At 44.5% G+C, this 26,900-nt stretch overlaps 1 protein-coding gene across 1 annotated transcript in view; it reads right to left on the reverse strand.

Moving 5' to 3' along the window:
• The window catches only part of LOC311366842 (protocadherin-15-like), a gene marked incomplete at both ends in the record, with an annotated part of 114,184 nt that overhangs the window by 69,122 nt on the left and 18,162 nt on the right, over positions 1–26,900 (reverse strand). The window contains 8 exons of the mRNA XM_084485609.1: positions 2,044–2,250; positions 4,022–4,125; positions 4,888–4,996; positions 11,457–11,627; positions 15,128–15,238; positions 15,403–15,522; positions 18,409–18,564; positions 19,044–19,204. Coding sequence (XP_084341735.1) covers positions 2,044–2,250; positions 4,022–4,125; positions 4,888–4,996; positions 11,457–11,627; positions 15,128–15,238; positions 15,403–15,522; positions 18,409–18,564; positions 19,044–19,204 — 1,139 coding nt within the window. The remainder of the gene's footprint in view (positions 1–2,043; positions 2,251–4,021; positions 4,126–4,887; positions 4,997–11,456; positions 11,628–15,127; positions 15,239–15,402; positions 15,523–18,408; positions 18,565–19,043; positions 19,205–26,900) is intronic.

Consider the following 26,900-nt stretch of genomic DNA (forward strand, 5'->3'; position numbering starts at 1 on the left):
TTCTGTCTTACTACATTACCCAGAACGCCTGGGTGAGGCATTCTGGGAGATGGTCCATCTCGGGCACTGCCCAACGCGGTAAATTAGTCCGGCACGGTAAGATTCGGCATGGCCAAAAGTTTCAATGGAAAAAGGCCACTAGATATGCAGGTTCCAAAAGTACCCCAATGGATAGAACATTAAAACTGCATTTGGGGAGTCTATCCTGTCAGCTACACCACTGTAAAAGCATGTCAGATTTGCTGGACCAGCTGAGCTCGGGTTCTGGTGTATTGCACATGGATTGTTTAAGATACAGATTAATTATACAACAGAATGGATAATCATCAAGTTTAAGAGAATGGTCAAGCATGTGTCATATTTCTGTTTTCATAATTTTTTACCTCCCATCGCATGTATCCCATGTAACCCTGGCTTTTGGGAAAACCTCAGTCCAAAATTGAAAAAATAAACCTTTCATAGAGTTGTAGACAGAGTTGTAGACAATACTACAATACAAAAAAAGGGATATGCAATGAATTGCTGCCCGATTGGTCATGGACCTTATGTCCAAACCTAGACGCAGCGGCCATATATGGGCTCCCTGCTGCCAGAACAGACCAAATCAGCCCGGTTAACAGTGACTAACAGGCCGTTACTCTTTGAATGAGGCTATGCCTCAGCAGTTGTACGGAGACCATGGCCACGGACCAAGCACACACAGCCGAAGCGCATTCTGGATTTATGAGGCTGCTGGCCCAGCAAAAATCGGTGTGTCCTCTTACAAAATAATAGATTGCTCACCACAGGAACGTTGCAAAAAATTTAATTTGCAGTGAGTCTGAGACAGAACCCCTGAGTTGCTGTCAATGAAGTTGATAGGAATAAAACTTACATCTGATCCTTATGTTGGAAGCTACAGTGATTTGAAGACATACTCTAGTAATAATCCCCTCTATCACTGCTGCAGCAATGTCTACACAAAACAACATAAAACAGTTGAATAGGATCTTAGGTGCGTTGTACTTCAAACAGATGTTTAATAACGATGTTAACATGTTTTTGGCTGCATTACTTCTTTAAGTAAATATCTCTGCAACACAATACATAGACAATACATCTCTTAAAAAACATAATTTCGTCACATTCTGATGTTAAACATTCGTCAGGACATGTTGTATCTTTAATGACAAAATTTGCTTCATCACCACACACAAAACACTCAAACACCATGCAATTTGAAATCATCAGAATACAATGCAGACAAGGGACAGATTGTCACGTCACTCAGCGAATACCTACAGGTGTAGCGTTGACCGCCAGCTATAATGTAGAGAGGCATAGCAAAATTCTAGTTATTTAGCTCTTTAGCTAACACATTTGCTAACTAGTAAGAAATAATGTATTCTTGATCATACAGATCACTTACTTTTGTGATCTGATCTGCCAAAATACTAAACTTTGTATTCACACACTTTGCTTGGCACCTGAATTGTAACTCTGTGACCAGATCTGTTATCAGATCTCTTGTTCCCTCTAAATATTTAAAATAGTTTCTGGTAAAATTTCTGCTGATTTCAATAGGAGAGGCTTCTGTTCTTTCTAATTCTATGTTACGTATTGGTAGCGCCAGGTAGGATCGGATCATAAAAGTCACACCAAACAATATTCTCCAACATAAGAAAGCCAGGTTCTAGGTTTTTGTTAATTTTTTCTTTGAATGTTGCCAACAAGAGTATAAAGTGATTTACTCGGTCAAGGGTTATATTGACCAACTGCAGCTATTGATTGCTTGGTATTGTTAGTTAATTATCTTTGATTATTGACGACTATAGCAATCATTAGCATGTTATCATTAGTTGTGGTTTTTTTTTCTTCTACAAAACGTAGCTATTGTTTTTAACTAGTTCTCATTTATAATTGACAAACTATAGCCAAAGTTAGCTAATCACCGTTTGTGATTTAATGCTGCATATTGACCAACTATAGACGCCGAGATAGAAAGTTGAATAATTTGTCGTAATTCTTAAAGAAAAAGGAAGTTATCAATAATATGGCTATCACCTCCTCCACGTCGTTGTCCAGCGCCACCAGAGCCAGCGGCCCTGAGAGGCCCGGGTCCAACGCCACCGTAGCCCCCACCGGGGACGCCTCACTGATGTAACCATGGTAGCCCGTCTCCAGGAAGTACGGCGCCTGGTTGTTCTCGTCCAACACCTCGATCTGGAGGTTGGCAAACGCCGGGAGAGGATGACCGTTGTCCTGTTCAGCCTGCGGAGAGGGGGAAGGGAATGGGGGAGAGAGGGAGTGATACAGAGAGAGAGAGAGAGACGAGAGAGAGAGAGAGAGAGAGAGAGAGAGAGAGAGAGAGAGAGAGAGAGAGAGAGAGAGAGAGAGAGAGAGAGAGAGAGAGAGAGAGAGAGAGAGAGAGAGAGAGAGAGAGAGAGAGAGAGAGAGAGAGAGAGAGAGAGAGAGAGGAAGTGAGGGAAAGTGATGGAGAGAGGGAGAGGGAGGATATATTGGTGAGAGAGGGAGGGAAATTGATGGAGGGAGGGAAGGGGGGTGAGAGAGAGGGAGGATATATTGGGAGAAGGGGGGAGACAGTGGACGAGATGGAAGAAATACAGTGGGATATGAGAGAGAGAGAGAGAGAGAGAGAGACAGAGGTGAGGGATAATGAAAGACCATGTGAAGGTGATCTTTGACAGTGACGTTACGGTGTGAGGACTTGTAGCTGTACGGTACAGTACAGTTCCAACATGGCACTGTGAGCTCTTGTCAGGATGAAGACAGATGTTTGCCGATGAACATCCAGTCGGCCGGAAGGTTAAGAAATCCCGGCAACTTACTTTGGGAGAAGTTTGGTAACTTTGCTGTGATTGACAAACATAAACATGGGCGACCTGGTCTGACTCCTTATCCGTTTGCTGGAGTCTATCTGCCTGTCTGTCTGCCTGTCTTTCTGTCAGCCTGTCAGTATCTCTGTTTGTCTAACTATCTGTCTCTCTCTCTGTCTGAATGCCCGGCTGTCTGTCTGTCTGTCTGTCTGCCTGCCAGTATATCTGTTTGTCTATCTATCTGTCTGTCTCTCTCTGTCTGTATGCCCGGCTGTCTGTCTGTTGGTCTGTCTGTCTGCCTGGCTGCCAGTATCTCTCTCTATCTACTGTATCTGTCTCTCTCTGTCTGTCTGTATGCCTGGCTCTCTATCTTATTTTCTTCAGGTTTTTCTCCTTCCCTCTCTCCCTTCCTCCCACCCTGTCTTGTTTTAGTTGTTAAACAAAGGCATTACCTCATCATTAACAGATAAACACACCCACACACACACACACACACACACACACACACACACACACACACATACCAGCACAAACGCAGCCACGGATATACAAATCAATCTGACACATAAAAAAACACACCAACACACTCACACACACAGATTGCCTTTTCCTATAGATACCTTTAGCAGTGCAGAACATAACTTATAGAGCTAATGCTATTAGCAGCCTCAAGCTCTAATCAAGAAGAACACACCTGTATGGACTGTAGCTGTGCCAATTACTGCTTGTAAGAGCATGTGGTACGATATAAGTTTAGCATTTCGGGAAATTAGAAATATAAATAAATTGTGCAACTTTGAGCATTTTGTCTTTATTTGAGCTTTAATAGGGATAATGCTGAGTAACAATTCTGTACATTTATAGTCAGGAGAGTGCACCATTAACTTGTTAAAAAAAAATTATGTTGCTATTCTTTTGGCTGATATACTGTTTGTTAATGTTTGGAGAGATAATTGTGTGTTGGAACGCTCCATTGAAATCAATCCAAAGGAGCTTTATTGGCATGGGAAATGAACATTTACAATTTGCCAAAGCAGTTTAGATTAAACAAAAGAAAAATAACAAAGAACTCTGATTTCAATATATGCCAATTTATACAGATACACGAAAGGATTCACCAAAGATATACGGATGCAGACACACACACACACACACACACACACACACACACTCACACTCTCACACACGTGCGTGCTCACTCACACCAGGTCAAACCTGCGGTGCAGTTCTCTGTCGATGGGGTTGAGCAGCACAAGCTCTGCTGTGGTGCTGTTCAGACTGAAGTACTCCACATACGACTCTGGCTTACCTACACACAAACACACACACACACACAACATGTGAGCATTGCTTGAATGAATGACAAATTAATGAATGAAACAGATTCCATACAAAAAATGTAAAAGATTGTCAGTACCAGTATGGTACCAGTAAAAAAATCTAATAACAGAAGAAAATAAAACATGATAACCTCCATCTCTCTCGTCATCCCCCCTCCCTCTCACTGTCACTCGACCTCTCCACGTCTCCTCTCTTCTTCTCTCACCTTTTGCGCCCTCCATTCCATCTCTCCCCCACCAAATTACTCAATCCTACGTCTCTCTCCCACTCCCCACCCCCCCTCTCCTTAATATGCTGTTCGAAGGGAGTTCCACCCAACGTCAGTGGTGTAACTCTGATTGGCCAACGATTCCAGGGTTTATAGAAGTTCTGAAGCATCAAATTGTAGAACGTTATAGTGTAGCCGACACTAAAACATGCCGTTTTATATCACTGCAGTGGACGTTTACCTCACATGCTGAAGTTGGGTGGGGGGAAGAGTTCTAGACTTAGAAACATACACCCAAACTGCCTCATTGTCGACATGGAGAAGATAAAGTCATTTAGACGATTTAGGAATCACTTTTATACAAATGATATGACAGTGACTACAGAGACAGCTATCTAGGGGCAGATAGGGGATATATAGTGGCGTAAGCAAGGGTATGACCAGCCGGAGTAAGCTTGATTTTGAGAGTGATGATTTTGATTTATGTGGAAATAATATAATTTAATTCAGTTTTCAACCTACCAATGAGAATTGAATACAGGATTCCCGGCCTATCAGAAGGAGGCTGAATGTTCCGATCTTGGTCCACGGCCTGGATGGGCGGAGTCACGTTGACTGGGTTCACCCTCTCCTGCAGGTAGGGGATAGATCACCATGGAACAGACATAAAACACATGGAGTTTTGATGAGACAGATTTTACAGATTGGATAAAACCCTGTGCAATGAACAGGGCTCCCTGAGATAAAGAGTGGATAAGATGTATAAAGTACATAAGATGTACTGCAACAAATCGTACATATGTATGCCGAACGACAAACCATATATGTAAGCTTTAATATCCAGTAGTATAAACAGCTGAATGCTGGAAAAGAATTATAATTAATGAAGTGAGCATCCTGCCTACGCTTTATTTTCAAATTACTTTTCCAGCTCTCATGTTATCACTCACCGTTCTTACTTTCCTCCACCTCCACCTCCCTCTCTCTCTGCCTGCCTCCTCCACCTCGCTCTTTTCCTCACTCACTCTCCCCACTACCCCTCCCTCCCTCCCTCACTCTTGCTCTAGATGTAAATTACAGAGATCTTGGAAGTGTATCTTCCCCCCCGCAAGTGGGTGAATCTCTCCTAGTTTGAAGAAGAGTTTCATTAGTGGAGTGAGCAGAGCTCAGGTGGAATTTAATTTACCCCCCGAATGGCCAAACACAGCCATTCGTCTGCTGCCTCAATCTGCCTCCTCCCGCCTTTTCTCCCCAAAGACAATGAGTGAGGGTACGTCGATGAGAGGAGAGGGAGTGGACTGCGATGACATGCAAAGTTTAGTTGGGAGTTTGTCGGATCAATCCAATGTGGGTTGTGTCAACGCAACACAACCCACACACAACCATGAGAATGAGGCAAGCAAAGAGTTAAACAAACCGGACAGTATATTTACACGAAGAACAAACAACTGCACCTAAAGCTTTTATTGAGACGAAAGGACTCTGCTGCAAAAAGATTGTCTGTTAAAAAAAATAAAAATTGTCACTCAGTGCTGCCCGTTTCATTGCTATTATTGGTTGTAGGCCATCCAATTGCGTCCAGAGACAATTTGGTCTGCATCCATTGGTGACGCCCCTTGGAAATTGAATATGAATGGAGAGGTTCCAGACTGATGGCAGTTTGAAATTTGTCTGGCGATCGCAGACGTGCTACTCATTTAAATTCTTTCATATAATTGCATGATGAGCCATATCTTTCATCACGTATACACAAAAAGCCCAGTCGCTCTTAAGATAGGGACTGAAATTACCTTGCAAGATAGCCTGGTAAAGCCAGGATACTATGTTCCGAGATCGAAGAACAAACTGTACCATCTGAAGGACTGAAGCAACCTCATAGAGCTGGTCATTACGGAGCACACCTCTCTACCTCTCTCTCTCTATACCTCGCTCACCCTCTCTCTCTTGCCCTCTCTCTCATCCCATCTCTTCGCAACTCAAACAAATTTCTCCCCATTTATCTTTGTGTCCCATTCCTGTGGTCACCCTTGCCCTCTCGTCTTTGTCGCCCCCTCTCTTGATTCCTTTGGTTCCAAGGCAAAAAGCATACTTTTATTCTTTAGCCTTTGGATCCTCATAATGTGGTTTGATTTGTGCCTATACTTATGATTTCTCGATTTGTACCTTACAGTATGTGCTGTGTGTATGGATGCTTATGTGGGTGTTTTGGTTTTTAGTCTCATTGTGATTTCACTTGCCTGCTCTGAGCTGTACAGCCCTTTGTTCAACGTGAGTTGATTTTAAATGTGCTTGAAAAACATAAATTGGACTTGACTTGACTCTCTCTCTTCCATTTCTCTAGCCCCATTCCTCCCTTTCTATCACTCTTTCTCTCTCCCTCCCTCTCCTTGCTCAGTTGCTCTCTCTTTGTTTTTTAAAGAGCCAGTGAACCCAAAAACATATTTATTTTTGCTTTAACCATGGTGATTAATCTCATATGATCATCAAAATAGTAATCTATGCCATTTTATCACTTTCACTGAAATAGGTCTCCAATTTAGTTAATAAGGGGTTCAATCCTATGTTATTGCTATTATCCTCAAAACATTGTTTGTATGTTCCACTGGGAACGCAGGTGGCGTACTTTAGTGACACCGACGTGTGGAGGTGTGGAGGTGTGTCTGGGCAGCGACACACATGTTGACTGCGGTATCCGAGGGTTTTGTGTTCAAATTCCAGTGGAAAGTGGAGAGTTCACTGGCTCTTTAACTTCAACGTCTTCTTAAAAGTACACTGAAAACAGAGTACTAAGCCTCAGGTGGCTGTTCAGAGGCAGGATCTGAGCGGGATCTCAGCTCAAGAGTCACAGTCACGCCGGCCATGTCACAGACAAAAGAACAAGGAATCCACCTCCTAGTTCTCATGTCACAGACAAAAGAACAAGGAATCCACCTCCTAGTTCTCATGTCACAGACAAAAGAACAAGGAATCCACCTCCTAGTTCTCATGTCACAGACAAAAGAACAAGGAATCCACCTCCTAGTTCTCATGTCACAGTCAAAAGAACAAGGAATCCACCTCCTAGTTCTCATGTCACAGTCAAAAGAACAAGGAATCCACCTCCTAGTTCTCATGTCACAGTCAAAAAAACAAGGAATCCACCTCCTTCTTCTCATGTCTCATGTGAGAAGGAATCCAACAAAAAAATGACAGCACTGGCTGTGCCCTGTGGAAGCTCATACCTTCAAGTCTTCTTCTTTTTAAATGTCATGTTCACCAAGCAATGGTAAGAGTATTTAGTCTGGGTGTGTACAAGGTTCGATGAAACGTCTATGAGAACCGTAAAGCCGTGCTCACACCAAAAGCAAAGCAAATCTTGAATTTACATAAATCGCACAAGTTTGATAAATGGCACCGCACAAAAACGTTGCTTCACTCTTGGCGTGAACGTACCTTAAGTGCAGCTAAGAGACATGAGGAACCCTCCCGTACTCCTGGATATGATTGGGTGTTCCAGAGTACCACTGCTCTACTACCACTCCCTTTATTACCTCCGGCCATCTGCTTATTAATGATATTCATCTACATTCACTTCAAAAGTTCCTGCTAAATTACTTAATGGGAGTAAATGCAGGCTGGTCGTTTGCTTGGAGGAATGGAGATGTGTAACTACCATGTCCTCTTTTCTTATTGTGAACAATGGTTCTAAATTTACCACTGGCATCTTCCTGCCTGTGCAATTACCCAAAAAATGGCTTTTCCCCTTCGTGGCCATGTCAGAGGCGTTTGCTGTGAGGTCGAGAGGGACAGAGCGAGGGAGGGAGAGAGAAAGAGACTTTGTTGTGGATGCTCACACATGCCTACAGTCATCCACATTCTCTGGATGTGTTCCCTGGTAAGGCATGATGACAGCTGTTCTCCAGAGAGAGAGAGCGAGAGACAGACAGAGAGAGAGAGAAAGAAACAGACATAGACATGCAGGGAGAAGGAAAGTGTGGGGGAGAGAAAGACGGACAGATAGACAAAGCAAGGAAGGAAAGCCAGCCGCCAGCACTTGGTGCCCTAACCACCATTTTTGCATCTTAATAAACATGCTGTGCTCTGTTCCAGCAGAAAGCAGAAGCACACAGCTGGACCGCTGTAACAAGATGTTTTGCTGCAACTTCAACACCACTGACCACAGCTAGACCACCCCCCCCCGCCCCGCCGTGCTTTTGCATTCACACAGCAAAGATTAAAGGCGTCAAACAGTCTGGAACAGACAATGGAGTCTGGGACCAACCCAATGCATAGGAAACAAGGAAGGAATGATGGAAAGATTTAAAGAATAATGAAAGGTAGAATGAAAGATAGAAAAATGAAAGGTAAAAAGAAGAAAGAAATATAGAACAAATGAATGAATGAAAGGAAAAAAAAAGATAGAATGAAAGAAAATATAGAAAGAAAGAATGAAAGATAAAATGAATGAATGAATGAAAGAAAGACAGAAAGAAAGATAGAATGAAAGAAAAGATAAAAAGAAAAAAAAGAAATATAGAATGAAAGGCAGAGAGTGAAAGGAGGAGAGACATAGAGACAGAAACAGCAAGAAATCATTCAAAGAAAGAGACTTACAGAAAAATAGAATAGAAGAAAGACAGAAAGAAAGAAAGAAAAAGGAACCATGGCACCATACAAAGTCCCCAGTGTCCCACCCATGTGTTGAGGAGGTCAGGGTGAGTGTGTCTCTGATGGAGATCCCAGCTGGGCGGCCACAGGCGAGGAACAAAGGAAAAGGAGGAGCCGGTCTCCATCTCACAATCATCAAACACGCTCCACGGAGACATGGATATCCTTTCTAATCCTTTAGGCACAGCCCACCCCACTGAGCACACTACCAATACAAACCCACGCTTCCCCTGACAGATGTGGGACCTGTGGAGGACAGCAGGACCCCTAACATGTGTGAATGGGGTACGCGGTTCAAAGGAGTATCTGGTTCAGCACCAAGTAAAGTCTGGGGTCCAATACTAAACCAATCAAACAGTTCTCTGCTCTCCAAGGGCTAGGTTGGCCTGTGTTGCTAGGGGTTAAGTGGGAGGCTTTTAAAAACAGTCAAATACTTATCTAACAGGGAATTTAGATTTAAAAATATATTTTTCAAGAGTGCCCTGGACTGGTCAGGCAGCACTGCACCTCAGTGACGACAAATCAACCATCTACAATATCAAACAAAACAGGGCAACAATGATAGTGCTGGGCGGTTCTTAAGTGAGCCATGAAGAAAACAGTAAGTAAGTTGCTCCAAAAGCACGGAACTGGTCGGGACATCCTTGGTACATGTCAGGGCCATCAGCGTGATTTTAACTGAGCAAACTGTTAACATTTCACTGCATTGTATGTATGTGACAAATAAAATCTGAATCTGAATCTGAAACAGCGGTAATGGTTTTTGTACTTATAAGGTAATAGTTTATCTTAAGGGTAATATGGCACAATATCTGACAGCCCTCCCTCTGTCCGCCTGTTCTCTGTTTGAGGACAGGCGTCAGACATAGTGCACGTGCACGAGAGCCCGTGTGCATGTACGGTTGTGTGACTGGATGTGTATGTGCATGTACTTGAAGAATAACGAAACAATTTGTACTAGAGGGAGGGGGAGAGCAAGAGAACAAGATGGAGGGAGATGAAGAGCAAGAGACAGAGAGAGAACACAGAGGGAGAGAGAGAGAGAGAATATAACTAGAGAGCAATCATCTGGAGGTTCAGAGCTGGTCTTCTTCCCGTTCCCTGATGAAGACTCAAACTGTAATGATATATACACTCTACACATCTCTATTAATCTCCACCCTTATTAAATGGTAAATGGACTGCATTTATATAGTGCTTTTCTAACCAGTGGCCACTCAAATCGCTTTACAATATTGCCTAACATTCACCCATTCATGCACACAGACGGCGGTGTCAACCATGCAAGGCAACAGCCAACTGGTCCCGAGCAGTTAGGGTGAGGTGTCTTTCTCAGGGACACCTCGACACTCTAGGAGGAGCCGGGGATCAAACCAGCAACCTTCCGGTTCCCATTCAACCCGCTCTACCTCCTGAGCCACATGCCGCCTACACTACACACTCCAATCCAACCAGAGCTCTGGGGGGGGGAGGCTCTGACTAGCCACGGTTATGTTCAGGGAGACATAAGCAAAGGGACCTCACATTAACACCTGTACGTGGAAGGTTGCTGGCCCTGCATAGCCCAGCTGGTGGAGTGTGGCCTCAACACTGCCAGGTTAAGGGGTTAAAATCCCACTAGGGACATCCATCAACGTGCAATGTTGCAAGATACACTCTGGACCAAAGCGTCCACCAAAAAGCACACATAACAAACACACCCATAAAGAGCAATACGTGGTCTGAATCGTGTGAATAGCACCATTTCATGGGTATATGTCAGGGTCAGCTCTCGTGTTTACACGTGTGCTCTTTTGTGCACTGGGGGCCACGAGCACAAGATAATCAGATGGGAACGCAGTGTGTTGTTCAAGGACGTTTAGCCGAGGAAACAGATGGTATATGTCGCCTTACAGCACGGGGCACTTCGCAAACTCCATAGCATCAGACAATGTAATTGGATTAGCAATCTCTGCTTACAGACCACTACCATCATCTCCACCTCCAGGTCCATGGCTGGGTGAGGGTCTAGGGCCATCTGTGCCTCTGTCATAAACCATACACTGCTTAGCACACACTGCTTAATCCCACTCAAACCCTGGAGGTTTAAGGAAGATTTACCTGTGTGTGTGTGTGTGTGTGTGTGTGTGTGTGTGTGTGTGTGTGAGGGCGAAAGTGTGCTTCTCTGCATCTATGTGTGTGTGTGTGTGTGTGTGTGTGTGTGTGTGTGTGTACGTGTGTTTTTATATGTGTGTGTCTTTGTGTGTTTTGGTGTGTGTTTGTGTGTTTGTCTGTCTGTCTGTCTGTGTGTGTGTGTGTGTGTGTGTCTGTGGGTGTGTGTCTGTGGGTGTGTGCTTTCTTCATTTTGCGTATATAACATAACAACAAACCCTCTCTGTCGCTTACACACACACACAAAAAAACAAACATTCCCATTTTACGCTCGTTGCCACCAGACAACGTACAGGGGGGGTGAGCTCCAGGACGTTGGCCCGGTAGGTGAGCGGGCTGCAGTCGCGGGTGTGGCCCACCAGGCTGCAGGGCAGGAACATGGGCCCCATGTCGTCCCCGTCCAGCACGTCCACCGTCAGGGTGGTGGTGGCCGTCCGCCGGTCACTGGGGTAGGGGGCTCGGTCCTGGAGGGAGGGAGGGAGGGAGGGGGGGGGGGATGGAGGGATGGAGGGGAGGGGAGAGGAGCAGATAGGGCGGGTGGTGGTGGATCCATGGAGATGGAGGGAGAGATGGGTGGGTGAGGGAGAGATGGTTGGGTGAGGGAGAGATGGTTGGGTGAGGGAGAGATGGGTGGGTGAGGGAGGGATGGGTGGGTGAGGGAGAGAGAGAGAGAGGGAGGGGGTTAAGGGTTCGGACAGAGATAGGGAGGGTGGAGGATGGGTTGATGAAGAGAAGGGGTTAGGGATGTATGGAGGGAGGAGGGGAGGGGAGGAAGGAGGGATGGGGAGATCGAGGTAGGGAGGGGTGAAAAGGTTTGGAGAGAAGAGAGAAGTGGGCGGGATGAATAACAGCAAATGAGAGCAATGAGAAGGAGTGAGAAAGGGAGAAATAGAGATTCAGAAACACAGGTCAAATAAATCAGTTACTGTTGTATGTTGCTGTTTCCATCTCTGATGAATGAAACCTATGACCCGTCTACAACTGACCTTCTGTCAGTTATCCACAAAGTAGCCAACGGGGAAGTGACAGAAGTTTGTCATATTGCAGTTCCAATCATCCCTGGTATCCATCCACACATCAAAGGTGACCAAACCTATCTATTCAGTGACTCAGGTCTCTGTCATTATTCACAAGATTCAATGATCCCGGACTAACAGGCTACATACATGTAATCGACATTACAACAATGCAAGCACAATTAGAAGGATCCGTCTGTGGCTGTGATCGGCAGTGAAGCGGTCTTCACTGCATGACGTCCATATGGGTCCTTATAGAACTGACCGCCAGCACACCCAGACTGCTGGTTCCAGCGTGTCCGCTTCTATTCCTCAGATAGAAGTAGGTGGGCGGGCGGAGCCAGGCTAGGTGACTGCTAGGGTTGTAACAAAAACTGATTTGAATCGGAAAATCGATTTTGATTTAAAAGATGCAAATCTTCTGAATCGAATCGTTCCATTTAAAAAATTTATCGTTCATGAATCCTATCGTACCCCATGTATCGAGATACGCATCGAATCGTCTTTTATTGGAGAGATGCACACCCCTAACAAATACACTTCTTCTCTAGTCTTTGATAGATCTTTTTGAAGGAAATGCCACATTTACAAGTTAATTCATTTTGTGAAATGATTGTCTACTTTCAACAAGAAATCCATTGCATCATACCCTCTTGAATTGAGCCGTGCCACATCGAATCGAATCAAAATCCTTCTGAATCGAACTGAATCGAATCCAGTTTAAAAATGTATCGTTCCTGAATTGTATCGTACCCCATGTATCGAGATACGCATCGAATCGTCTTTTATTGGAGAGATGCACACCCCTAGTGACTGCGTTATTGGTTTTCTGTGCACCAAATTTGTTTTCAGAGTTCTGTTCCTTTTTTCCCCAACATGGGCTTTGGCCCATCACTGTTTGCTGTCAATAGATCTGGACATGCCCTTCCCGAAGTCCAGTTCCTGGTGTTTTGTTGAGAGGATGTGTACTGTACATTCACAGTAAACTCCTTTGGGGGTTTACTCATCATGTCAATAAACCACTGGGTTTTCAGTTAGGGAAACGTAGTCGAGGAAACCGGTGCAAACCAGATACAACTCGCAGAACAACAGCGCTGTCAGTGAATATGTAAGACAGTTTGAAAAGTTGAAGCATGTACTGGCTATACTGTTATTTATTGGCCCAAATAGACATTGAAATGTAGAATTGCTCATTTCCACAAATGAGTTAAACAGGAATGCCAACACGATTGTTTTGACACCGTACACATGTTGACAATGCAAGTTAATTATTATTAATTATGAAACTATCCATCCGCCTCAAACATATCTTTATGTTGCATGAATCAATGCCTTATCAAAGACATCAAACTGTTTGATGTGATAATTGGTGATAAACACATCTGTTGGACTCCAGTGACATTGGAGGGACAACACATTAATAATACCCAGAGCGTTACCAGCACAGAGAGCTGAAACTAGCACCAGATTCCCTGAGGGCTGCTTCTGCAGCGATGAGACATTTCCTGACAATAAAACATACAAACACAACAGCTACAGCAACACCCTGGGCTATAGACGATAAAATCCGATACCCAATGTGTTTGCGCGTGTGTCTAGGTGTGTGTATGTGTCCCTGCAAGTGTGTGGGATTGTATGTGTGTGTGTATGTGTGTATGTGTGTGTGTGTGTATGCACACAGGCCCATTTGCTGTTTTATGTTGCTCATGTTATTCCTGTGTGTGTGTGTGTGTGAGTGTGTGTATGTGTGTGTATGTGCATGCGTGCGTGCGTGTGTGTGTACGTGCGTTTGCGCATGCATGCGTGCGCTTCAGCAATGCCTGTGCTCTGAGAAGGATGCTAACACGATTCAGCCACCACTTCTATTTCGCTGTATGTAAATAGTGCCCAACAACTACATTATGTTAAACTAACTACAGACTAACGACCACAGCCCCAAAGCCTCCTGTTTGTTTAATGAGCGCTTTGTCAGCTTTTGGATTGGTCTGGGACGCACTGCCATAAAAACCCAGCAAAAGGCACTCCACAGCCCGCGTGGCGACTCAACCGATCGCTATGTCCAAGCAAAAGGATATACTGCAATTAAATGATTGAACGCGTGGAGCTTATATAATGGCCCGTCAATGTGGTACTAATGGCGACACAATGAGGCATCAGGGTATACAGGTAGAAGAGAGCAGGGCAAGGAGAGAGCAGGGCAAGGAAACACGAAAATGCTGAAATGGACCAGCGACAATTCAACCTTTAAGAACTCCAGCCGACGTCATCTTAGGAGTATATATTCTATGGTTGCTTAGCAGCAGTAAAAATGTGCAAGGTTTCTAGTAATGTGAAATCGCATTACTAGCATTAATCAACATCCGTGCCCTAAATTTGGCGTGAAAACGTTGTTTTCCCATGTCTCACGTAAGAAACGGTGCAGCAAACAAACACAACAATGTCTCCCCATTACGAAAAGCTGCAAATAATAACTGAACCAAGATTGAAACATCATTCCTACCGATTCCATTCCTATGTAGCTATTTTGACGGCCAGGGGCCTCTGCCAGGGTGCATGTGTGCGTGTGTGTGTTTTTTTTGGAGCTAGGTTATCAGGGCATTTGGAGCAGCTGGGCACGGGTCTCCAGGATTGCATAAAGCCATCTCACCTTGAGAGTCGACATTGGCCTGGTCCAGACACCCGTGTTCTGTTAGGAGCCCATTGATGATCTGCTGTGTAGCCTTGTTTGCATTCGTTTTTTATTGTGTGGTTGTATCATGTTATTGAAGATATCATGCAAGTAAAATTCCTTACTTTTGTTTAATCCCTCACGAGTGCTTTCCTTAAATGGAATGTTCCTGGATCATAACAGATTGTATAAAAGATCATAACTTCTGAGATGGAGGCGGTTAATGGCGATGTGACCTTCTGATGTGCGAGCTCTACAGAGGGGGGGGCTCCAGACTCACGTTGGCCTGGATGATGACCAGGTAGCGGGTGATCTCCTCGTAGTTCAGCCTCTCCCTCAGGACCACCGAGCCCGACAGGGTAAGGGGGATGTCAAATGTACGGTTGGCCGTCTGAAACCCACCAACACACGCAAACACACACATATACAGCCATACACACGTGCACGTGTGCAAACACACACACACACACAGGTGACTTTTATAAATGAGAGATAGACAGATGGAGATACAGACACAGAGAAAGACACACAGAGACAGATAGAGGTATATCTTACCGGATCAATGGGGTTGTACTGGATGGTGTACTCTATCTGCCCGTTGGGTCCATCATCGATGTCCGTCGCTCCATTGTTCCCCCAGAAACCAGAAAAGATGGTGGTTCCTACTGGGGTCAGCTGGGAACACAGTGAGGAGAACACATCAGCCTGTCTGTCTGTCTGACAGGCAGTCTGCCTGAGGACCTATCGATCTGCCTGCTTCCATCTGTCCATCTGAAACTCTCCACCTGACATCTATAACCACACCTTCCTCATTCTAATTCACCTCATTCATTCTGATGCAGACGTGCTCATTCATATTCAAATCCTTACCAACCTCTCTCAGCCTTCCCCAGTGTTGTCTGAACAGCATGTCTAGAGAGTCAGCTTTATTATCAGCTTCCAACAAGGGAGGTTCGCATCATTTTCTATTTTATTTTGGTAACTCATTCTGTGGAATGAATGCTGGCGACCCGTGTAGGATTGGATCGCCCTCGGCGAGGAAACACGTCTTAGTGGGTTTATTACGGCCGTCTCCTGAACGCCAGTGACTGTCCTCTAGCAGGAACCTGGGAATAATATGGGACGAGGTAATGAGACGCAAGGTGCCACTTTAAGATGGTGAGATAGAGAGACAGAGACAGAGAGAGAGAGAGAGACAGATAGAGGGGAGAGACAAAGAGAGATGTGACGTGATGAATTATGAATTGAAAGGTTGAACATTCAAAGAAAGAAAGAAAATCTAGAGGAGAAACAGAGACAGTGACAGAGAGAGGTTAAGAAAGAAAAGAACCAAAGAAACATAACTATATGTTTACCTTCCTCTATCTACAGTATCTATAGCTCAAGGAAGGTAGAGAGATAGGGGAGGTCAGAGAAAGTGAGAGAGAGATCATAAGAAGACAGATTAGATGACAGAGAGAGAGAGAGCGACAGAGCATGAAGTAAAGGGCAGAAAAAATGTTGGAGAGGAAGAGAGCTTGGGAAAGTCAGAGAGAAGATAGAAAGATACGGCGAGAGAGAGAGAGATACGGTGAGACAGAGAGAGATACGGAGAGAGATAAGGAGAAAGAGTCAGGGAGAGAATGAAAAAGAGGATAAAAGGTCGATGAACAGTTCGTGGCTGACTGCTTCTTGGAGGAGTGCGTGATGAGGACTTTGCCGGCAGAGACAAGCACCTAGACAACACACCTCTGCTCCCACAACACCCCCAGCTCCACTGCTCTGCGCTAGTGCCAGTGCTAACTGGCGGCGCTGGCAGCTAGTAACACAGCTTTGTCATCACTAGCTGCTTCAGGTCCCAGGATGCTACCAGGATGCTACTGTCTGATTCCCACATGTCCTGACTGGAACACAGGTGATGGGCGGCAGTAGCTCAGGAGGTAGAAGGGGTTGACTGGTAACCGGATTGGTATCCAAAAAAGTTGCTAGTTCAATCCCCGAGCTCCACCTAGAGCGTCGAAGTGTACCTGAGCAAGAAATCTCCACCTTAATGCTATCGACGAGCTGGCTGTCGCCTTGCATGGTTGATTCCGCCATCGGTGTGTGAATGGTTGTACGTAAGTCGCTCTGGTTAAAAGCGTCTGCTGTCCTCAATGTCAATGATGATGCATGGGGGGGGGGGGGGGGGGGGGTCGACATTATATATTAGTTAAATGCTTTTATATTGTTTTCTGTGGTACCGCATTTCAGTATAAATGACCCCACCATGACCTTCCCCAGCCCTGCTTCTTTGTAGTGCACTTATCTGTGGTACAAACTGCTTTTGCGGGCACACTCTATGACCCGCCTGCCACCAAGGCACAACCCACACCCCGAGTTCCTCCAGCAACAGTTCCGGTAGGCCGAGTCCCAAGCCTGTGTCCACCAGCCCTCTGTCTCCGGAAATGTAAGCCCCTCCTCCATGGAGGCTCATTGACAACAATCACCCTGCTCTCACAGTGCGGTGACTGCTAGACGTGCATTGTCGAGGATGGGCATTCCAGTACCTCCCAGACTGGGAAGAGGGCTACGGACCAGAGGAGTGATCATGGATCCCCGGAGACAAATCCTGGAACCATCCCTCATCTGGGAATTCAATAAGGAACACCCCCCCCCCACCCTGCGTTCCTTCTCAAGATTGCTAATTAAGGGTTTTTTCTTGCCCTCTGGGGGGGCTAGGGTCAGGGGGGGGGGGGGGGGGGTCACACATATATGGCCTGTTAAGCCCTTTGAGACTGTACCTGTGATAAAGGGCTATACGAATAAAATTGAATTGAGTTGAACACTGGTCCAGTTCCATGTGTACGCCAGGTGGTGTCCATAGAGGGAGGGGTTCCGTCACTGGCGGTGGTCAGCGTCACTGTTCTCGCACTCTCTAGCTACGTCGTCCCTTCGTCTTCGTCCTTTCTACATACCTGCCGGCAATCTACTTCATCAGCACGCAGAGTATCAACCCCGGTTTTCCAGACACTCTCTCTGCTAGATCGTTGTTTAAAATTTGCCGTCAGTATTGGTGCCCACTCTGTCCACCCCCCTCACATGTCTCCTAAGCCCTCCTAAGCCCCTTGCTGAATCCTCCTTGTCGCTGTCTTTACTTATTTGTTGCCCTCAGTAAACTCCTTCATTATTTACTATTTTATTGTGTCCTTGGTCTCTCTGTGTTGACCATCTGGGTTGTTACTGTTAAAAGAATAAAAATAAAATAAAAATAGTTTTGGTCTTTTTTGGGGGTTTGTTATGATTGTTTCTGTATATATGAGTGCAAATGTGTGTGTGTGTGTGTGTGTGTGTGTGTGTGTGTGTGTGTGTGTGTGTGTGTGTGTGTGTGTGTGTGTGTGTGTGTGTGTGTGCGTGCATGTGTGTGTGTATTTATGTGTTGCAGTGTGTATTTGTGTGAGTGCGTCTGTGTGTGTGTTTGTGCATGTATGTGTGTGTGTGTGTGTGTGTGTGTGTGTGTGTGTGTGTGTGTGTGTGTGTGTGTTTGTGTGCTTCTGTGTCAATGTATGTGTGTCTGTGTATGTGTGTGTGTGTGTGTGTGGGTACCTCGTTGACGGAGACATAGTAGCGGGGCTGCTGGAAGCTGGGCACGTTGTCATTGCGGTCGCGCACCACGATGCGGACCTCGTGCAGGATCACCGTGCCAACCAGCTCGTTGGTACACTGCACCTGCACCACCAGGGAGTGGATAAAGGAGGGGGGCTGGGGACGGAGAACACAGGGTTAGGTAGATAGATGGATGGAGAGGGTCAGACTAACAGATAGATAGACGGATAGATCACAGTCTCCATTTATTTGTATGTCATGTAGAAATGTAACAATGTCCATGTTTCGCTCTCTCTCTCTCTCTCTAGACAGACAGACAGACAGACAGACAGACAGACAGACAGACAGACAGACAGACAGACAGACAGACAGACATATAGAATACGAACAGACAGACGTACAGACAGATATACAGAAGTAAGATAGACTGATGCATAGAGACGTGCAGACAGACGGATGATGATGAAAGACAGACAGACAGACAGACAGACAGAATGACATACATTAAGACCGACTGACCGGTAGACAGACACCGGTTAAACAGTTTATAAGGAAAGAAAGAGAGACGATGTTGGACAAACATGTAGGCAGACCGGTGTACAGACAGATAAGAGGATGCGCTGTGATTGGCTTACGTCTCGGTCCAGCACGCGGCCGGTGCTGTTGAGGTACAGGGCCTGCCGGGCGGGGTCCAGGATCACCCAGTGCTCCCCGTTGTCCCTCAGCGAGAGAGAGATGGTCCGGCCCGGGCCCTCCGCCTCGCCGTTGATCTGCAGGTTCTCCACCAACACCGTGCCTGGGGATGGACATGAAGATGGCGTCGTGACATGGATGACATGATCATTATTGTTGGATCAAAATGGCAATTTATTTTTTCTAAACCCCTGTACAGTTTAGAAAAAAAAATTGAGGGTGTTTGTTTATATTAACATGTCAGCACTCCACTCACTGCATTACCATCTATTGATATCCGTTTTTATTTCTCTCTCATAAAAATGTCTCAATTGTAAGTACCTGAACATATCCCTGTTTTCCAAGTTAAACTCCCTTTTGAGTTTTTCAAATGTTTGAAAAAATTGTCTCCCTACAAGTGTGCAAAAAGCTGTTATTCATTTTTTGGCCCATTGAGCAAAAGTACCATTATTTTCTCCAGGTCTAGACCGGGGAGTTTGATAAGGCCAAATCGAAAGTTAAATGTCTCCAGACAGTTTCTATTTTTTGACGACCTCGTTCCATACGCCAAGTGCTCCTTCTAAAATTAAGTTTTCACCTTTTTGATCTGAATATTCTTTACCACCAAGCCTAGTCTGAGGAGGAGCCTGATATAGATTTAACTCAATGTCCTTCCATCTGGCTTGATATTCCTGGGAGCACCAATGTATCTGATTTGAGCAGCATAATAATATTCTCTAAGATCTGGCAGTGCTAGGCCCTCAATTTCCTTGTCTAATAAGAGTGTCTTGAATCTTATCCTTCGCCTAGCTCCTGCCCAATTAAACCGAGATATCAGTTTATCCCAAGCTGTAAATTGGGATTCAGGGACTCTAACTGGAAGTGATAAAAAATTGGTACAACAACAACAACATCAGCATCAAATGAATTTTTACTGTTCTAGAACTGAAATCCAAAGTTAGTGTCGACCACCTCGCTATGTCACATTTCATCTTCCATCTGCCATCCGTTTATATTACTATAGTTTATTTTGTATATTTTGTTGATGTCCTGAGTTATTAACACTCATATAAAATTCTAAATTTAGCTTCCCACTTTAATTTATATATCTGTCTGATTGCTTTACTTTACTAAGTTTGAGTAAAGTTGAGTTTGGATCCTGGAGATAGGTAATGATATCATCTGCAAAAAGTCCCATAATATGTTCATCTGTTGCTATAGTGATTCCTGTCAGGGATTATATGCAACTGACAAAATTAGCACTGAAGACAAGCTCCCTGTACAGAAAAGGCCAGCTAACCCAGGCAAAAGCTTTTAGTGTTGATTTAACTTCAGTGTCTGAAGTTAAAACGTGATATAATGGCACAAAGACTACTAAACCAATATTATTGTTGACAACTTCTATTCATGTTTATTTATATCCACCCGCAGGTATAATAAATACCACAGTTAGTGAACACATTTCAATTCCATCCCACATTGTCCTCAATTACCTCACCTTGGAAGACAAAAACAAAACTCCAAACAAATTCAAAAATGTATTGCATAGAAATTCACGTGCAAATAAAGGGAGAGAGATAAAAGAGAAAATAAACAATACAATGAGAAGTGGTTTGGTCCACCAACTACTGTCCAAGCAGCTCCAGGGCTCGTTCAATAGGGATTCTGCTTGCGCTCGCTTCCTAAATCTCCAGATTGTTCTCCTTGAGTGCCATTGTGCCCACCATAGATACATAGTAAGCAAGAGAAGCAAGCTAGAAGCAAGTGGCAACCAAAGTGGCTTTGAACCAAGACTTCCTTTGTATCATACACATCCTGATTGGGAATGGTTTTGAACACAGCGTTGGACATACACAATGTGAGCCTGTCTGGAGGTTGGAATGGACATACACAATGTGAGCCTGTCTGGAGGTTGGAATGGACATACACCCAGTGAGCCTGTCTGGAGGTTGGAATGGACATACACCCAGTGAGCCTGTCTGGAGGTTGGAATGGACATACACCCAGTGAGCCTGTCTGGAGGTTGGAATGGACATACACCCAGTGAGCCTGTCTGGAGGTTTGTAATTTGCAAGGTCACCTTTAAAGCAGAACTCTTTAACCACATTATTGTTTTCCTGAGGGTCACCCCATGTTGAGGGAAGCTAAAAACCAGATGAAAATTGATTAGACCAAGCCAGAGAGAGCCAGAGAGCCACTGGCTGCCGGCGCTACGGAATAGCTATAATGCTAACCTATGGGGGCAAGCTCTTTATCCGCTTTTTGGCTTCTAAACACACGTTATTGTATGTAAACACTCACCGCAGATTACCCCGTGGACAAATTCAGGAAGCCCTTACTAGCCGTTAGCAAGTTTATACTGTTTTGCCACACTATTTGAGTTAAATGAGCATGGTGGTGTTTCGTAAGGAACAAACTTGTGTTTCATGTCTTGGAATGGTTTTCTGGATGTGTTTAGAAGCCCCGAAAGCGGATAAAGAGCTTGCCCCCATAGGTTAGCGCTATAGCTATTCCGTAGCGCCGGCAGCCAGTGCAGATCTCTGGCTTGGTCTAATCAATTTTTGTGAGGTTTTTAGCTTCCCTCAACATGGGGTGACCCTCAGGAAAACAATAATGGGGTTAAACATCGCCAGAGTTCTCCTTTAATGACCGTGAAGCAACTCAGCAGTCTCCACATTGCTCCTTTCCTCCTGCTCCACCACTTACTGCTACTGCTTCACCACTAACTGCTACTGCTCATCTCCTCGATGGCATAGCAAATTAGCAATATGAGGAAGGTGGTAAAAGAAGGATCAGAACAGACCAGAATAGACCGGAACAGACACGGGAATACGATGTTGAGGAAGATGATTTCCTATCCCGGATTCTCCGTCCGCCAATGAGAGAAACGATTTCCCTTTTGGAGCAACGATAGAAAGGGTTTTTTTGTGTGGCATTTGGAGAGACTGCGAGTTCGAGTCCCTGCTGGTTCCAGATGAGCTGGTGGAAATAGGATTAGAAATACCAGGAACAGAGTATGTACGCTCCGAGCAGTTCTGTCGTTTGGGTGTTTTGGGTGTTTTTGACGTCACATGCTTATCAAGCACTCATGTTTAATTCATTCATGTTGTGATTCATTCATGTTGTGATTTCTATTTTAAAAACTTTTGAACAGCATTTTAGGGCCCCTACTGAGGCTGTGCTAGTCAATTAGACAATAAACTCATTAACTACTCTTCACAATGGGCCCTTTAATTAGTCTCTCAAAAATGGGGCAAAATAGAAGAGAATTATTGAAATTACTGCCGAAAAACAACAGTTGGAAGCTTAAACACATTTTTTTAAGCGACTCCATGGAGCTGGTGTTCTGGAGGGAGCAATTACCATGTCCAGCTTTCTTCATTATTCATGCACAACCAGGACTTCACACTCCATGGGTGTGCATGTGCATGTGTGTGTGCGTATGTTTGGGTTTGTGTGTGTGTGTGTGTGTGTGTGTGTGTGTGTGTGTGTGTGTGTGTGTGTGTGTGTGTGTGTGTGTGTGTGCGTGTGTGTGTGTGTAGGGGGGATAGGAGAGATTAGTTTGTGTGAAAGCTCAAAGACTGAGAGGGACTGCACCTAACATCTGGCAACCCATAATATTCAGGAACACATAGTGGACACACACACACACGCACACACACACACACAATTGGTAAAACCAATGTATTTGTGTATGAGTGTAAGTGCAGGTGTGTGCTTGTGTGTGCATGTGCGTGCATGTATTGTATGTGTGTATATGTGTAAGTGTATCTGTGTGTATGCACAGTGTGTGTGTCTTTGCATGTTTTTGTATGTAACAACCCTAATCAGGTTTCTGTGGCAGATAAAGGGTATGCCTGTTACATCAATAACTATGGAATACAATCAGACCGTCACACTCACCCATGATGCAGCAAACTTCCTACGCTCAACTATTCTCAAAATTAGAGTGATAGAGCTAGAGAGACACAGCGAGAGAGAGCTAGAGAGACACAGTGAGAGAGAGAGAGCTAGAGAGACACAACAAGAGAGAGAGAGAGAGCTAAAGAGACACAGCGAGAGAGAGAGAGAGAGCTAGAGAGAGAGGGAGAAGCAACTGCAGCATTAGAGATTAAGAGATAAAGATACTACTTTACTACTTTATCACTAGATTTACTATGGGTATCAAGTCAAGAATATTTTTCCTTGAACGTGTATTTGTGTATGTGTGTGTGTGTGTGTGTGTGTGTTTCTGTTTTTGAGTGTGTGTCTATCTAAGAACAATCGTGCACCTAAGTGTGTGTTTTCCTGTACTTTACTTCTTCACCATGGGGTAAAAAGTGCACAGAGGAACATAAGTGAGAGAAAAACAAAGAGAGGAAGAAACAGGAAAAGGGCTTAGATCACAGCAGGTATGGAGGGGGGGATGCAAATACACAAGAGGGACAGACAGATGGAGAGACTACGGTGGCCAGGAAGCACAACCACTCATATGAATATATATATAAATGATATACAACCCCCGCCGCGCCCCCCCAGACGAATACATCCCCAGAAGTATAAATACGCACCCAATTTAAAAACATGAAACCAAAACAAAACTTTTGGTGAACACAAAGTAAAAGAACACTAAGCAATACAAAAACCACAACCATAACCACAATTAACTCAAACTGGATTTGCTCTCAACTTTTAATGGCTTTAAAATGAGCAACATCATGCTCTAAAAAACACTTGATGGATGCTGAGCTTTTCAGACGACATTTGGGACTACATTATCAAAATGTTGGCTACAGAAAGGCTGAAACATAAGCATGGCTTCTCCTGTTTATGCTCTTCTCTAGTTGGCGTTAGTTTTGAAAACCTCCCGACTGTCAGTCACTCTGGGATGTAACAGAAGTTACAGACAGACAGTCCATCCAATCAGCAACAATGAATCTTGTACATACACTTTCAGGTTTGAGTTCATGTCATTGTGGAGTTAGGGTAAGTGTTTTCTATTTGTGTTTTCTGAGAGAGTGAGATAGAGACAGAGAGAGACTGTATGAGGAAGAGAAAGAGTGAGAAGAGAGAAAGAAGGAGAGAGAGAGTAAATGAGGTAGCGAGAGGGAGAAGGGGAGAGAAATAGAGGGAGAGAGAGAGACAGAGAGAGAGAAAGAATGAGAAATAATGAGAAAGAGAGAGATAGAGAGAGAGAGAGAGAGAGAGAGAGAGAGAGAGAGAGAGAGAGAGAGAGAGAGAGAGAGAGAGAGAGAGAGAGAGGGGGGGGGGGAACAGGAAGAAGGAGGAGGAAACAGTAGAAGGAGGAGGAAACAGTAGAAGGAAACGACTGCTATGGGTTGCATTGTATTCCTCTACAGGACATTAGTTGAGATGAATGGGAGTCCTGGTCTGCTGCCCCCCAGATACAAACAAACCTCTGAGCCCCCCCAAAACCTCATTACTGGGCCCACTGGCTCCTCGGGTCGGCACACTAAGACACACAACCACCTCCCCCTCCTTTAATCTTCAGAAAGATGGCGGAGGAGACTTTGAAAATAAGGAAGGAAAGAAAGAAAGAAAATAAGTACCAGAAATACTGATGGGTTAAAGTAAAAGAGAAGAGGAGAAAGTTAAGCTGAGATATCAGATATCAGACCTATATCCCTCCTAATGGCAGCACCCAGCGCCATCTGATTCTGAAGCATAAGAGAGCTGGCGGCCCTCTTTAATTTGGTGTGTGTGCGTGTGTGGATGTCTTTGTTTGTGTGTCAGAGATTAGTGTTATTATAATTATAATAATAGTTATATAGGAAGTGTTAGTGTGAGTATTTTCATATGTGTGTGCATGGATACATGCACGTGTGTGTGTGTGTGTGTGTGTGCAGGTTTGTTTATGTGCGTGTGTGTGTGTGTGTGTGTGTGTGCATGTGGGTGCGTGTGTGTGTGTGTGCGTGTGTGAATGCATCCTTAACAACAGAAAATAAAAACAAATACAGCATGCATTTGTTAAAAAAACATTCTCTTATTATTTAGCATTACAAATAATATAAAACATTTTGCTATTCTCTTTTTCAAATGTATAATGTATAATATCCACAACAGTGAGGTGAAGAAGCATTGAGTGACAGCTCATAGCTGGTTGTGTTAGGAGCATATACTTGTGTACACCTTTAGAATAATAATAAGTCATTTCATTTGCCTTTTGAAAGGGTATGTTGTTATCTGTGGTGGGACTGAATTAGTGGAGGTGGGGGGACCTACAGCAGAGAGTGCTATGCACGTGGAGCTCAGGCCCACATTTATTGCACCCCTTATCAGTCAGTTTGTACTCGCCAGCAAAAAGCTGCCTTTATCGCCTTAATGATTCATTTAAAGCTTTGGGCCGATGACATTGGTTTGTGTGTGTGTGTAATGTGTGTAGTGTGTGTGTGTATGTGTGCAAATGTGGGTGTTTTTATGTGTGAGTTTTTATGTGTGCAGTGACAAATGGAGCGTTAATGTCTTCTTGCAGAATGTATGTGTGTGCTTAATCACATGCGTGTGTTCCAGCGTATGTGTGTGTTTGTGTGTGTCTGTGTTTGTGTGTGTTTGTGAATGTGTGAGGTGTGAGGTGTAATAGTGATGGGTGTAATTTATAAACATTTTTCAACTCAATGGTTGTTATTGCTTTTTTAACAACCAACAAAACCTTGAAAAAAATATCTCCATCTCATATCGATTTTCTTTTTTTTCTTCTTTTTTTTGCGACATCCAACTGCCAAAAAAACAAAACTATTCCTGTGATGAGACAATCAGAAAATGTGAAGAAATAGATAAAAGCTTTTCAGTTTGATGAGAAAAAAGATGAACAGAGGAAATTGCAAAATAACTCAATGGAAGGGTGTGTGAGAGTGTGTGAGTCAGTCATTGTGGACAGCGAGTTGTTATAATAAAGGTTAGTCTATTAAACAGTAATTACCTGGGTCATTAGCTAACCCTGGGGTTCGCCTTGAAGGTTGGTTAATGAGTAAAGTGGTGTGTGTGTGTGTGTGTGTGTGTGTCTGTGTGTGTGTGTGTGTGTGTGAATGTTTGTGTGGGGAGAGGGGTAGAGTTAAGTGTGGTGTTTGTGGGCTGCTATGTTTGGGGATATTTGTGTGGCTGCATGTGTGAGTGTATGTGGTTGTGTCCGTTGCGATGTAAACAGATGTAAATGTGCGTGTGTGTGTGTGCGTGTGTGTGTATGGTTGTGTATTTGTGCTTATAGGTGTGTGTGTGTGTGGGTGGGCTTGGGTGTGTGGATGCCTTCTGGTGTGTGTTTGCCTTCTGGTGTGTGTTTGCCTTCTGGTGTGTGTTGGCCTTCCGGTGTGCGTTGGCCTTCCGGTGTGTGTTTGCCTTCTAGTGTGCGTTTGCCTTCTAGTGTGCGTTTGCCTTCCGGTGTGCGTTTGCCTTCTAGTGTGCGTTTGCCTTCTAGTGTGTGTTTGCCTTCTGGTGTGTGTTTGCCTTCTAGTGTGCGTTTGCCTTCTAGTGTGCGTTGGCCTTCCGGTGTGCGTTTGCCTTCTGGTGTGTGTTTGCCTTCTAGTGTGCGTTTGCCTTCTGCCTTCTGATAAAAACCACCTCTCTGTGTTTCCTGTCTGTGTGATGTCTTTGGCACCACAGGTTTATGAAGCCTCTGTTCTGGGAATGTCAAGGACGCGCCAGGAGAAGCTGTCACGGTAATCGTCCTTTCTCGTTGCGCAGTGGACGATGCAGGTGTGACTTGATTAGCAGGGTTAAATCCCGCCTAAATGCCTTTCATATCTTTTAATTTCTTGGAGCCGAGATCTAAAGTCTCTCTCCCCCTTTCTTTCTCCATCTCTTCTGTCACTTCCTTCCTCAATCTT

This window comes from Micromesistius poutassou (assembly GCF_964030765.1).
Source record: "Micromesistius poutassou genome assembly, chromosome: 21".
NCBI classification, from domain to species: Eukaryota; Metazoa; Chordata; class Actinopteri; order Gadiformes; family Gadidae; genus Micromesistius; species Micromesistius poutassou.